The 15,479-nt window shown below is 42.0% G+C and overlaps 1 protein-coding gene across 4 annotated transcripts in view; it reads right to left on the minus strand.

Moving 5' to 3' along the window:
- Positions 1 to 15,479, minus strand: part of tmc3 (transmembrane channel like 3) — a 101,177-nt gene that overhangs the window by 64,342 nt on the left and 21,356 nt on the right. For 3 of the 4 annotated variants that reach the window (XM_088991761.1, XM_088991760.1, XM_088991759.1), the window contains 2 exons: positions 6,258 to 6,333; positions 185 to 266 (listed from right to left, as the gene is read on the minus strand). In XM_088991761.1, the coding sequence (XP_088847887.1) occupies positions 185 to 266; positions 6,258 to 6,333 (158 nt within the window). The remainder of the gene's footprint in view (positions 1 to 184; positions 267 to 6,257; positions 6,334 to 15,479) is intronic. The other variant, XM_088991762.1, reaches the window with a different exon arrangement.

Below are 15,479 nucleotides of genomic sequence, written 5' to 3' on the forward strand. Positions count from 1 at the left end.
GCGCGTGTTTGCGTGTGTGTGTCTGTTTGTGTGTTGCGGCGCCAGGGGGGGGCTCCCACTGAACTTACTTTTATGGCTCTCTTAGTCAAAAAAGTTCCCGACCCCGGTATATACAGTGAATACACAATTATGAGCAATTCATAATTGTTTTTCTTTTATTACTGAAAACAGAAAAAAGACTTACTTTCAATTTTCTTAATCCTCACTTCCCAGGGAATGAACACAACCACAATATTATAAAGTACTCGAGACATTTTCTTCAGCATCTACAAGAAACGAAAAACATTTGATTGGAGACCACAACTGCTTCCTTATAATGGCTTTTAATTGGATAGTCATCTGCCTGCACATTTATGGTTCATGAAAACACTGGTTAAAAACACTAATTAAAAAGGAAATAACTTCATACATCTTTATCTTGCAGCAAACCATTTTTATCTCTGCATTTTGATCTGCATACATTGTTGGACAAAAATCCAGTCACATACATACTGTACCTGTTGACCTCAGTCGTAGTCGTATCATGCTTTTTCTGCTCCTTTTTATACTACAGTCACTGTATCCACACACCAGTGTTTGAAATAATGTCTGCCCGGACGACAGAGGCGTGCAACTTTTACCCCGGGCGTACAACTTCCAGAACCTCTCTGCCCGGGTGGCCAGCAGCTTTTTCCAGAAAAATAACGTTTTTCTTTATCAAATCAAACGTTTGCTTTATTCTGTTTTCGAAACATTCGTTCAGTTTGAAATTTCGGAATTTCTGATTGTTTGGCAATATTTAATTTCGGTTTGTTTGGCAATTGATATACTCGGCAGCCAATCAGAAGCCTGCATCGAGTAACTTGGCCCCCAGACTTTCCCGAGCGTGATCAGGTTGTGCATTTGTCAACCTGTACGTTTTTGCCGTACAAAGTACGTATATTATGCAGTTTAAGATGTGTACGACATACAAGAAAATCTGTACGGAAAACACAAATTTGTCCATTTTGGGTACTATCCGGTATGCACCAACTATCACGAAACGGCAAATCAATCAAGTCAAACGAGTTCGCCGCCATAGCCTCTATCTCTGTATCGTTTATTTATTTATTTATTTATTTAAGCGAGCGGTTTGATGCTACTGTGCGCATGCGTCTGCCGCCTGGGGATTTCCCATTGCATCATTCCGATCACACGTGAACAAAGCAAAAGTCAGGACGATACGAGGGATTGATACAAGCTTCGAAGAAAGGTGTGGAATATTTGTCTTGTGTTGCTTGCAAAAAAGACGTGAAAGTAGCTGCCTCCGGTTTCTATGATTTAAAGACTCATTTTTATACAAAGAGCCACGCCAAAAAGGTAGAAGTCTGGAAAACATATCGATCATACAATAGCATACAATCGAGAACACTGTATTAATTAAGCAACACTTGTAATTTTATCATTTATTAAGAATATGTACAGAATGATATAGCGAAACACATGTATGATATAACATGTTAAACTACATAAATAAACACGTTGAAAAAAAATATGGTGTATGATTATTTTGTATTTGGTAAGGGAAAATACGACAGTTTGTATGGGCATGGAGCCGTGGAGGTTGACAGGTATGCTGGCGGCCGTAGATAAAATGCATACATCAGCCACATCATTGCATAAGCCGCGTTGAAAGCTTATGACAAAACGATGAAGTAATACAGTAAAGTCTCGTTATATCGATATTCTCGGGAGTTGGAAAAAATGTCGATATAACCGGACTATCGATATATCCGATCCTGCGCCGAACTGCATTAACAAAAGCCGCCAAAAGAGGGCAGCCAAGCTCCATATAAGAAACGGAGCTGGCCATGAGCTCCCATTTTGTGCCTCTTTTTTTTTTTTTTGGGGGGGGGGGGTGAGAGATGTTCCCCCAATGTTGCCTCAAAATGGCCCATATAATTCTTTAATGATTGCAAACATGTATGCTATCATCTTCAGAACTACAGTGTATTTGAATCATATTCATAACTGGATGCGTAACAAGAAAGCATATTATCCGAATCTGAAGCCATTGTTCGGATTCACAAGCAATGCAAGACGTCTTGGTGTGAAGTCATTTTTATTGGTGTTTTGCATTTGAATAAAAAGTGACATCGGATTTCTTTTAATACACAGTATGGAATGTTAATAATTTTCAAAACCATCACGCTTCAGCAGAAAAAACAAGAAACATTGTTGCAAAAAAACGATTGCATTCATATACAGTACAGTGGGCATGTACATAACACAACAGGGAAACTGCAACGCTTACATCTTACTGTATTATGTATACAATTTAAAAAAGTCATCAATCTTCTTCTGCTTCCCATTTTTACCTTTTAACACAAACACTTCAATCTCGTCTGCTACACACGAGCTGGCGTCAGAAAATGAAAATGGCTCTGCTACACGGGTGCTGGTCACGTAACAAACTCACGTGACCAAGTCGACCAATGGCGCGACCGATGGCGTGTCACGTAACCAAGTCGACCAATGGCGCGACCGATGGCGTGTCACGTAACCAAGACACGTGACCAAGTCGACCAATGGCGCGACCGATGTATCGATATAAAAAGCAAAATGGCCGGCGGGGGATGAAAAGGAGCACCGTAATAACCGGATTGTCGTAATAACCGGGTATCGTACTAAACGGTACTAATTATACATAAAAAGACTAGAAATGTGCAAGGGAAATGAAAATAGTATCGTAATGAACGCTACTATTGATATAACCGATATCGATATAACGAGACTTTACTGTATTGGGAATTTGAAGCATGCCTTTGAGGGCATGGAACAGCCTTGGCCAACCCACTGCTCCATTAGCCACAGGTGTGGAGATATGCCCTGTAAAGAAGAGGAATGAAGATCAGTCTCAGCAAGACGGAATATAAGTGTGTGAATGAGAGGGAGTGCAAGAGTGATGCTACAGGGAGAAGAGATAAAGAAGGTGGAGGATTTTAAGTACTTGGGGTCAACTGTCCAGAGCAATGGAGAGTGTGGAAAAGAGGTGAATAAGCGTGTCCAGGCAGGCTGGAGCGGCTGGAGAAAAATCAGGTGTGATGTGTGATAGAAGGGTTTCAGCTCGGATGGAAGGAAAAGTGTATAAAACAGTGGTGAGACCTGCCATGATGTTGGGACTGGAGGCAGTGCCACTGAAGAAAAGACAGGAAGAAGAGCTGTTGAGGTTTTCTTTGGGAGTGACCAGGTTGGATGGGATCAGGAATGAGTGATAGGATCAGGAATGAGAAAGTCAGAGAGGCCAGACTTAGATGGTTTGGACATGTCCAGAGGAGAGAGAACGAATATATCGGGAGCAGGATGCTTAATCTTGAACTGCCAGGCAGGAGACCGAGAGGAAGACCGAAGAGGAGGTTTATGGATGTGGTCAAAGAGGACATGAAGGTAGTTGGTGTGAGAGAAGAGGATGCACAAAACAGGGATTGATGGAGGACATTGATTCGCTGACATTGATACCTGATATTTCTAAAGGTGAAGTGTAAACTTTGTTCTAAAGAACTTGGGTACGAACAGAAATTATTTCCCTGAACAAAAAGATGAATGAAAGGTTTGCCGTGTTCCTTGTTTGTGTTTCAATGTCTCAAGTAAAGTAATTATTTTTTGAAGAAACTGACACACATTAATTCACATCAGACCTCCCTGCCATTTTTATGCAAGAGGGGGGCAAGCAAATAAAAAAAAATAACGTTGGGACGATTCTCATTTTTATCTCAGAAGTCTGAGTATATTCTCACTCTAAAGTATGCATTCTGAGATGAAAGTGAGAATCATATGAACTTTTTTTTCTTTATTGGCCCTCATCCTCTTCTGTACATTTTGACCCCATTGATCTCATTATATAAAACAAAAAAAAATGTTTTTTGTTTCATTTGACATACACTTTATAAAACATAAGATTAGTCATCATTTTCTAAGGGCATATGCCATTATTTGTAAGATTAATAACCGCCTCGGGTTGACAGGGATAGAATTACATATGTTATTTAAGGCAGGAGTGCCCAATCGATCGATCGCAATTGACCAACAGCCAGCAGACTAGTCCCACGTCGACTGCAAGCGGTGGGAAGAGGATATGGGGGGAAAAAAAGATTTGTGTTTTTAGGTTTCTTGTTGTGCATGCCTATGTGCGCGTGTGCACAGTCATGTGTACGTGTGTGATGGGGTAATTTGCCATCCAAACATCTCTAAATATCGCTCGCTAATCTTTGTTTACATTTTGGACTTCCTGATATGTCGTATCCTGCCTTCCTTTACATGATGTCGCATTTACATTTCGTCACATCCTTTCGCGTCACACACTGCGCGCCGTATAACATGCTCTCCCTTCTAGCTCTCTCTCTCCGCCATGCTCTCTCCTTAAACCGACACCGCGATGCCTCCGCGCTCTCCAAGATTAAACCAACTTTCTGTTCTACACCTGGCTCCCTGATGATTTAACCATCCTCTTCCATCAACACCCGTCGAAGCAATGAACCTAAGGCGAACGATCAAAATAACCCAACAGTGTGTGTGTGCGTGCGTGCGTGTGTGTGTGTGCGTGCGTGCGTGCGTGCGTGCGTGCGTGCGTGCGTGTGTGTGTGTGTGTGTGTGTGTGTGTGCGTGCGTGCGTGCGTGTGTGTGTGTGTGTCTCAGAATATAGTTAATTTGGGGTCCCAAGCAGTGTCAACACCCCATGGTAAACCCTAAAATTTGGCTTCAGCATTCCACCACTGCACAGACAGATCTCAATCTCTGCCGACTCAGGACATACTAATTATCCTCCTCCTCCTTGTGTGAACCCCCACATTTTCCAGTGTATAAGGCGCACCGGACACTATTGTGCACCACAATTAATGTTGTATTTTCAAATATTCTCCATAAAGCGCACCTTAAATGAATGACATGTTTAAAGTACTTTTCCACCACATTGTGTGTTACGGTAGAGCTGCGGTCGGGAACCTATGGCTCGCGAGCCATATATGGCTCGTTTGATGATTGCATATGGCTCGCGATTAAACTATATACATATTCTCGCTTTTTCACTGTTCATCTCCTGTTGCGGCTGCAGTTGGGGGAAAGCGCTATTTTGATTGGATGATAATGACCTAGGTTGGCGGAAAGCGCAATTTTGATTGGATGATACTGACCGTCATGTTGAAACAGGTAAACGGCCCTTTAAATAAGCCAGACAAGTAAAAAAATGGCGAGTACACTTCAGATGATTCGCCTTTGTGGAGAGAAAAGGTTCTGATTTGCAATGAAACAATACAATCAATGAAACAGTCAAATATCAGTGGCCTTTTAACAAGCCCCATGCCAATGTTAGCATCAATATACTTCTGCGAGAGACAGCAGAAAACAAGTGTGGAAGCTAATGAGCCGTGTGCTGGCTAGCTAGCAGTAACTTCGCCTATGGACCCGGCAAGTTGACTTTCATTCCGATTGTTTGGCCGGATTTTAACCAGTCATGAGGAACGGAAAACCATTCATGTTAACAGTGAGTACTATCACAAAGTTATTATATACATTCTGACATTTTGTTGAAAAGTGGCCGCGCATGCGTGTTTGCGTGCATATTTGCGTGCGTGTTTGCGTCCGTGTTTGTGTGTGTGTGTGTGTGTGTGTGTGTATGTGTGTGCGTGCGTGTGTGTGTGTGTGTGTGTGTGTGTGTGTGTGTGTGTGTGTGTGTGTGTGTGTGTGTGTCTGCATGTGCGCGCGCGTGTGTGTTGCTCTCACTGAAAAACATTTCTAAATATTTTTCCTTTATGGCTCTCTTCGTCAAAGAGGTTCCCGACCCCTGCAGTAGAGGATAGGGTTACGCTTTATATTTCCCACCATTGACCGTGCACTACTTCTACAGGGATAAATAGAGTCAGTGGCTTCTGACAGTAGTTGCTAGAACTGATGTGGCACAATATTACTTCACATATAAGGTGCACCTGCGAAGGCTTTTGGGTGTGCCTTATAGTTCGATTAATACGGAACTTGTTCTTTTCAAGACATCTTTTCTGGATCGTCTCACACCTTTCCAACAGAAAACAGTTTGACCACATTGACGGATCGAGAGACACTTCAGTGCCAATAATCTGAAGCATCCCGCAAATTGACATGATCCCTTTCATACTTTTCTTCCATGATTGGTCGAAGCAAGCATGTGTTTTAATGATGTGCAGCTCTTTATGACAAAATTGAAATGACATGGTTTAGAAACCTTACCAGTATGATTGAAATATTTTGAAATCATCTTGTATACATACATCAGCCCCAGCTGTTTGATAGCCTCGGGTTCTTGTCAGACGTCCCTCGTACTTAAGTACGATCTCTCTGGCCTGCCTGCAAAATAGGATACAATGCTCTAAATTCCTGATAGAGAATAAGAAGTTATCATATTTAAAAGTTTCATGCGGTTATATGGGCGGCCCAGTAGTCGAGTGGTTAGCACACCGGCTTCACAGTGCAGAGGGCGCAGGTTTGCGTCCTGACATGTGCTCAGGGCCCGCGTGGGTTTTCTCCGGGTCCTCCGGTTTCCTCCCACACTCCAAAAACATGCATGGCAGGCAGATTGACCACTCCAAATTGTCCCTAGGTGTGAGTGTGAGACTGACTGTTGAACGTCTTTGTGTGCACTGCGATTTGCTGGCAACCAATTCAGTGTGCTCCGACCACCACAGGCACGACCGTCACCTTTACCTTCCAGGCTCTCTCCAGCTCCTCTCTGAGCCCTTGGTATTTCTAGATTTTCTCATGTTCCTTCTTTCTGATGTTTCCATCACTCGGGACCGCTACATCCACGACAACGGCTTTCCTTTCCCCTTTATCTATGACCACGATATCTGGTTGGTTGGCCATTACCATCTTGTCAGTCTGTATCTGGAAGTCCCACGGGATCTTTGCTCTGTCCTTCTTCACCACCTTGGGAGGTGTTTCCCATTTTGACCGTGGGGTTTCCAGTCCATGCTCTGCACAGATGTTTCGGTAGACTATGCCAGCCACCTGGTTATGGCGCTCCATGTAGGCTTTCCCTGCCAGCATCTTACACCCTGCAGTTATGTGTTGGATTGTCTCAGGTGCCTCTTTGCACAACCTACACCTTAGGTCTTGTCTGGTGTGGTATATCCCTACCTCGATGGCTCTGGTGGTCAGGGCCTGCTCTTGGGCAGCCAGGATGAGTGCCTCTGTACTGTGCCAGCCCTCTCTAGCCACTGATAGGACTTATTGAGATCAGCCACTTCTGCTATGGTTCGGTGGTACATCCCGTGTAGGGGCTTTTCCTCCCACGATTGTCCCTCATCCAGCACCTCAACCTCTGTTCCCCATTGTCTGAGACATTCTCTGAGTACATCATCCGTTCTTTTTGATGTATTCATGGAGCTTGGATGTTTCATCCTGGACAGTGGCTCTCACACTCACTAGTCCCCGGCCTCCTTCCTTACGGCTTGTGTACAGTCTCAGGGTGCTGGACTTGGGATGGAACCCTCCATGCATAGTGAGGAGTTTTCAGGTCTTAATATCCGTGGTCTGGATCTCTTCCTTTGGCCACCTTATTATTCCTGCAGGGTATCTGATCACTGGCAGGGCATAGCTGTTTGTTGCCCGGGTCTTGTTCTTGCCATTGAGCTGGCTTCTGAGGACTTGCCTCACCCGCTGGAGGTAATTGGTCGTAGCCGCTTTCCTTGTTGCTAGTTCGAGGTTGCCATTGGCCTGTGGTATACCTCGGTACTTGTAGCTGTTTTCAATGTCTGCTATTGTTCCTTCAGGGAGTGAGACCCCTTCAGTGTGGACTACCTTGCCCCTCTTAGTCACCATCCGACTACATTTCTCCAGCCCGAATGACATTCCGATATCACTGCTGTAGATACTGGTTGTGTGGATCAGGGAGTCTATGTCCCTTTCGCTCTTAGCATACAGCTTTATGTCATCCATGTAGAGGAGGTGACTGATCGTAGCTCCATATATATATCGTAGATCGTAGCTCCATATATATATATATATATATATATATATATATATATATATATATATATATATATATATATATATATATATATATGACGGGTCACGGCTCCAATGTGACGGGTGTCACAACAGTGACTGTCTTGAGCTCCATGTTGCTGCCGTCTTAATAATACCAGACGCGTGGATGTGTCTTTTTATTTCTTTTATTTCTGCAACACATTATGGCAGAAGGGATGGGTGAAGTCACATGGGTTTCATCTTGTGATTAACATAAGTCTCGTCCAAGTAGTTCTCAATATGCAAAACATTGTAGATAACAAAACAGAATGAACAACGTGTGATCGTATAGTGGTTATTTACAGAAAAAGAGAATACAACACAAGTTCACTGTTATTTAAACGATGTCGCTGAACGCATCACATTCGAGACGGTCGGTCGACGCGAACATATATACAGTAAAGTCTCGTTATATCGATATTCAAGGGAGTCCGAAAAAATATCGATATAACCGGGACTATCGATATATCCGACCCTGTTTGCATGTAATTTTCTCCGTGCGAGCATAGAAATAGTATCGATATAACCGGGACTATCGATATATCCGATATCGATATAACGAGACTTTACTGTATATAACCTGAGAGCAGGGACCTATCATAGCAGAGTCCAGCACCGCCATGTCTGGACAGTAGGGATATATATATAGGGCCTAAACTACCAGTAAGACTTTAGTTTGCTGACGAAGTTTCTTGGATAAGAAGCGAAAGGTCCAACACCATCAAAGAAGTACAGATGACGGCTGAAGAAACCTTTTCATCGACTAACACAAGAACATGAAAAATTTAAAAGATATGGACCCACTAATACATTCTATCGTTTATTTAAAGAATGCCACAGCAGGGGGTTGGCTATATTAATGGAAAACACAGTGAAATTTTAAATTGACAAAGAAATAAAAGATTTTATAACTCTCAAATACACTTTACAGTCACGGTATAATGTAAATTTACCTTTTGTAGCAACATAAATTTTGTTAGCTTCTTTTGAATCTTTGTTCTGGGGCTGAGGTTCTGTGCATCTACTTTGGAAAATGAGATGCAAATGCATGACATTGCTTCGCACTTTCCCAAGCGTTCTTTGTTAAAGTCCGGAGCATGAAGCAGGCTTCTGATTGGCTGCTGTGCCGAGTATGCAAATTTCAACTGTAGGTAGCCTATGTCTGTGTGCTTGGCAACGATACACATGTACTGTTTGCGCATGAAGACGAGCGAGGGAGAGTTTGTCGAGTGTGTGGTCAGGACAATCCATCCATGATTTTGCGGAGTTTAACACAAGTAGATATGATTGAGCTTGAGTATTAATGGATTTATTTTGCGGCACCAATAGTAATAGGATTATTTTGATCGTTCGTCCCTGATTCATTGCTTCTACGGGCGTTGATGGCAGAGGATGGTTAAATCATCAGGAAGCCATGTGTAGAACAGAAAGAATGAAAATTGTAAAGAGCAGTACATTGGGGAGACTCAACAAATTCTCAAAAAAAGACTTTATCAACATCGCAGGGATAATACAAGTGGGCCTCAATCGGCAGTACATTTGCACCTAAAAGCTAGCAACCACTCATTTGACGACAATGAGGTTAAAATCTTAGGGAAAGAACATAGATGGTTTGAAAGGGGGGTAAAAGAAGCGATTCTTATAAAACAACAAAATCCTTCATTAAACCGGTCTGGTGGGGTGAGGTTCAATTTGGATCGTTCATACAATAGCCTGCTTAGGCAAAACAGGTTAGGCAACATTCGTAATGCTGATGAGGTGATACCGGTGGGAGTGGGGGAAATTGGCCAGTCGTTAGTCAGGAATGTAGGAACAATCAGTGGGGCCACAGGGAGGGGTCCTCTGCTCCCCCCCAACCTGAGAGTAGGGACCTATCATAGCTGTGTCCGGCGCCGCCATGGCTGGACATTAGGGATATATAAATAGGGCCAATACGACCAGTCAGACTTTAGTTTGCTGACGAAGCCTCTTGGATAGGAGGCGAAACGTCCGAAACCTTCAAATTTGTACAGATGACGGCTGAAGAAACCTCATCGATATGTTATTTTAATCTATTTACATTTCCTCCTCCCAGTATCTGCAAAATAGTATGTAAATGCCATATCTTGCATATTCCTTGAGACAAATTTATGAACTGATATGGGCTATTTTTCACATTTGAAAGACTGTGAATAAATCAATCAAAAAACATCCCTTTCATCCCTTTGCTGCTGTGGAATGTAAATTTCTCCACTGCGAGACTAATAAAGGCAAATCCAATCCAATCCAAATTGGGTTGTAGTGTTATGAGGTCTTAGTGTGCTATGAGGTTTGCACACACTACATTTAAAGGACAACCGACATCACTTTTTTGTTTGCTAACTGACAGCAGAAAAATGTTTTATAGCATCTAAAATACCCAAAACATGCAGTAAGATATTTTTAGTCAAATGAGTTCAAAGCCAGTTTCAGAACGTCCCACCCCCTCGTTCGTAGTGTCACGCCAAGACGTCTTGCCTTGCTCGAGAATCAAAACAATGGTTTCAGATTTGGAGAAGATGCTTTCTTGTTACTCATCCAGTTATGAATATCATTCAAATAGTTCTGAAGAGGAAAGCATACATGTTTGCAATCGATTAAAGAATTTATTCTGTGTCATTTTGAGGCATGGGGGGATGTCGCACCCAAAAAAGGCAGAAGATGGCGACAAAGCTCCATGTGGAAATGGCTCAACATTTTTGTCATAACACACAAGGATTCACCATCGAGTTCTTTATGTTTTCCTTCTAATTTCGCCATCAACACGGATCAACACAAAGTTTTCAGACCAAACAAAGTACCGCAAAATACATTGACGTGATCAAAGGACTGCTACAGTGTGTCCTTTCTCGGTCAGGGGCGTTCCTTCAGTGACGTGACGTGAGGACTCGTCACCAACTCATAAACAAGACTTCCGGAATATTCAGCGCGAGTCTTAAAACATAAAATATAGCTATATGCGGTGGAATCTTTGTAAAATACACTCAGTAGAAGTCATTTGAAGCCATTTGACAAATTATGGACACAACTTGTCCGGAGATGTCGGTTGTCCTTTAATGCTTTAGTATATCCGGCCCAAACACTCCTTCCAAATGCTCCTGGTCCGGCCCCTCTGTCAAATTTTAGAACCCATTGTGGCCCGCGAGTCAAAATTTGCCCACCCCTGAACTAGTACATGAATTAAAGGGAGATATAATCAAATAAAAGGAAGAAAATGATCATGGAGAAATGAAGTTAGCAAAGAAGAAGTGGGACGCTGAGAGGACAGATGAGAGTAGACAGTAGTACAAGTAGATGCAGAGCATGGTTAACATAAAGGTGGTAAAGGCCAAACAAGAGGCTGATGATGACTTGTATGCTTGGCTGGACGGCAAGGAAGGCGAGACTGATCTTTACAGGATTGCGAGACAGAGAGAGAACGATGGTAAGGACCTGCAGCAGGTTCGGGTGATGAAGGTTAGAGATGGCAGTGTATTAACATGTGCCAGTAGTGTGTGTCACGTTCGCACGAGGCAAAAAACAAAACGACCTAGTCGGACAAAAAGGAGCTGGATCCGAAGTACTCGATGGAGGCAGTAGATGAGTTCAAAAGGTTTTACTGAGACACGCAGGGGAACACCAAACAAAACGACAGCACACAGCACTTGCATACAGCACTTGCATACAGCAGTGGAGAATCACCAATATTTTTAGTCAAATACAAAACACCAATAAAAATGACTTAAAGTGTGCTAAAACTGCAAAGAATTGAGCTGCGAATTGGGCATTTTCAGAAAGTCCTGCCCCCAGTTCGGGTCGTCACGCCAAGACGCCTTGCCTTGCTCGAGAATCAAAACAATGGCTGCAGATTCGGAGAAGATGCTTTCTTGTTACTCATCCAGTTATGAATATGATTTAAGTAGTTCTGAAGAGGAAAGCATAAATGTTTGCAATCGATTAAAGAAGTTCTTCTGGGTCATTTTGAGGTATCAGGACTGATGTGAAGCGTCCCAGAAAATGCAGAAGATGGCGCCCAAGCTCCGTTGGAAATGGGCTGATTTGTCTGCTGGGATCTTGTGTCAGCGAATATCAAATAGTTGTCTTGGTGCAACGCACAACGATTCACCATCGCATTTATGTGTTTTCCTTCTAATTTTGCCATCAACACGAAGTTTTCAGACCAAACAAAGTACCGCAAAATTCATTGTGATCAAAGGACTGCTACAGTGTGTCGGTTTCTTGGTCAGGGGCGTTCCCTCTGTGACATGACATCAGGAATTGTCACCAACTCAAAAACAAGACTTCCTGAATATTCAATGCGAGTCTTAAAACAAAAATATAGCTATGTGCAGTGGAACCTTTGTAAAATACGCTCAATAGAAGTCATTTGAAGTGATTTTACAAATTATGGACACAACTTGTCCGGGGCGTCGGTTGTCCTTTAAAGGATGTTACTATACAAATTGACCACAAGGCATTATGTATTCAAATGTTCAGTTTCAAATGGTCTTATATGTTGTAAAAATAATAAAGATGCAAGTTACAAAAAAAAAAATAATACGTCGCTTGCATGTCAGAATATGTTTCTTCCAAACCTGGATGAACATTTTGGCATTAATGAATTCTTCCAAAAAATATAAATTACCCATGCCATGGTCCAAAGCAGCCCCAAACTATCAACTATGCTGGCTTTTGAACTTTGATCTATGAGTCCAGATGGTTATTTTTCTATTTAGCCCACAACATCCATAGTTTCAAAAAAACAATTGGATATGGGAACTCGTCAGACCAAAGGGCACTTTTCCACTTTGCATCAATCAATCTCAGATGAGCTCAGGCCTTGAGAAGACGGCTGCATCTCTGAGTGTTGTTGATATATGGGATTTGCTTTGCTTAGAAGAGTTTTCAATTTCACTTAATGATGTAGCACTGAAGTGTGTTGAGTGACATTGGTGTTCTAAATTGTTCTTGAGCCCATGTGGGGACATCCTTTACAGATCCATGACACGTTTTGATGTTGTAGCGCCTGAGGGCTTGAGGGTCATGTTCATTTGCTATTTGTTTCCAACGTTAGACTTACTTGCACTGCAATTAGCATCCCTGGATTTGATGCAAATGCAGGTGCACTACGTACAATGTTACATTTTTTACTTTTAAGTCTTCATCAATGTTGTCCTTTTTAATTATTGGCCATGTATAAAAATTACTACAGCTGTTGATGTAAGGTGCTGCTACTCCTCTCCTTTTTGTATCTTCAGAATTTTTGGTTTCATTCCCTCTTCTTTCTTTCTGACTTTAAATGTCAGAAAGAAAGAAGACATTAAATGTTACAAAGAAAGGAGAGAGAATGAAACCAAAAATTCTGAAGATACAAAAAGGAGAGGAGTAGCAGTACCTTACATTGCAGAAGTTTCTGAAAAACTATAAGAGTCCTTTGGCAACATAAAATTCCTACTTATTTCAAACCGATAAACACTTAAGGCAAGAATTAGTTCATCCAAAAGATTGGCTTCCAAATGAAAAACAAAGTAATGTAGTTTATTCAATAAATTGTACGAATGAAAATTGTAAAGAGCAGTACATTCGGGAGACTAAACACATTCTCCAAAAAAAGACTATCAACATCACAGGGATAATACTCGTGGGCCTCAATCGGCAGTACATATGCACCTAAAAGCTAGCAACCACTCATTTGACTACAGTGAGGTTAAAATCTTAGCGAAAGAACATAGATGGTTTGAAAGGGGACTAAAAGAAGCGATTTTCATAAAACAGCTAATTACTTCACTTAACCGATATGGTGGGGTGAGGTTCAATTTGGATCGTTCGTACAACAGCTTGCTTAGGCAACATAGGATTAGCAATACTGATGAGGTGATACCGGAGGAAGTGGGGCCGTCAGGCCAGTCGTTAGTCAGTACAAGAGGAACAATCAGTGGAGCCGCAGGGAGTAGTCATCTGCCCCAGACGTACTACAGCAGTTGTTGGCTTACTGGCACATTGACTTATTCGCACATTGGAAGTTTTTTTGTTTTTTTCAGAATGTAGTCTATCAATTTATAAGCTTGTATAAAATATGAGTCAGAAAAGAACTTAATAATGCTGACTTCCTCTTAAGTTTTGATTAAGGCAGCAGAGATATTTTTGGGCTGTTACTTATGCCTTGAACTTTTAGTACATTCTGGTGAAACATTCAGCTGGTGGATGTTTTGTTAAAAACAATATATAGGGTGCAATTAATCACTTTATATTTTTAAACCACGTCAAAAAATTAAAAAAAATAAAAATATGGTTATTTTGCCAAGTGTGTTGTGTTTGCCAAGTTTCATCTGATATTATGAATGTTAAACTCATCAAAGTCAACATGATTTTTCACTGAATTGCATCACAAAATTAAAATGTGCTTTTATTTTACATCTTCAACATTTTGAGATGAAGCACCCATAGTCTCAAGGCAAACTGATAACATCTCTGCACATAACAGCAGTGCACAATAGCTGGTGACTGAGAGAGGCGTACTGCAACCTCCCTGAACAGAACCTAGTTATCATAACAGTGACAGACAGACATAGAGAAAAGAGTCTCCAATATGAAAAACTGGACAGCACCAGGATCGAACATAGTGCATATCTAATGGCTAAAAAAACTCACTGAATTCCATGAGCGCCTAGCAGCAGGAATGAACCAGTTGCCGATGAATGGGGCTCACCCAGGACGGCTAACCGAAAGGTGAATGATTCTGATCACGAAGGATCCCTCAAAGGCTGCAGTCTCATCCAATTATCAGCCAATAACCTGTCTCTCCACAACACTGTAGCCACAAGTGCCTCATTGTGCTAGTCCCAAGCCCGGATAATTACAGATGAGGATGTCAGGAAGGGCATCCAACGTAAAATTTTGCAGAAAACAAACATGCGAATCAAACCGCGGAATCTCATACTGGATCGGTCGAGGGCCGGGTTAACAACGAACGCCATCGGTGCTGCTGAGCTACAGGTTGCCTGTGGAAAATGTACTCCCTTATTTTCCGCACTATAAGGCGCGCCGCATTATGAATGACATATATGACAACTTTTTCCAGATATAAGGTGCATTATAAGGCGCTACAGTATAGCATGGGATTACGTTATGCATTCAATGCTAACGCTGCTTCGACGGTGCAAACACTGCTTCCACGGTGCTAGACGCTGCTTACAGGGTGCTGCGCTAAAGAATGTCAACAAAACAGTCAGATAGGTCAGTCAAACTTTACTAATAGATTACAAATCAGATTTCTGACAACTCTATTCACTCCCAAAATGAAAAAACAACTGTGTTATGTCAGAGCAATGAGTGGAGAGGACTTGCCAGTGAATCGTCTTCATTTACAAATGCGTCATTCTCAAATTGATGCCGTTAACAACCCTGCTTTACGAGGTGCGACGTGCGATGGAGGAGGACATGCAGTCCTGAGTGCTTCCTTTCATTAG

The sequence above is a fragment of the Hippocampus bargibanti genome, linkage group LG03 (assembly GCF_051943395.1).
Source record: "Hippocampus bargibanti isolate YZ-2025 linkage group LG03, ASM5194339v1, whole genome shotgun sequence".
NCBI classification, from domain to species: Eukaryota; Metazoa; Chordata; class Actinopteri; order Syngnathiformes; family Syngnathidae; genus Hippocampus; species Hippocampus bargibanti.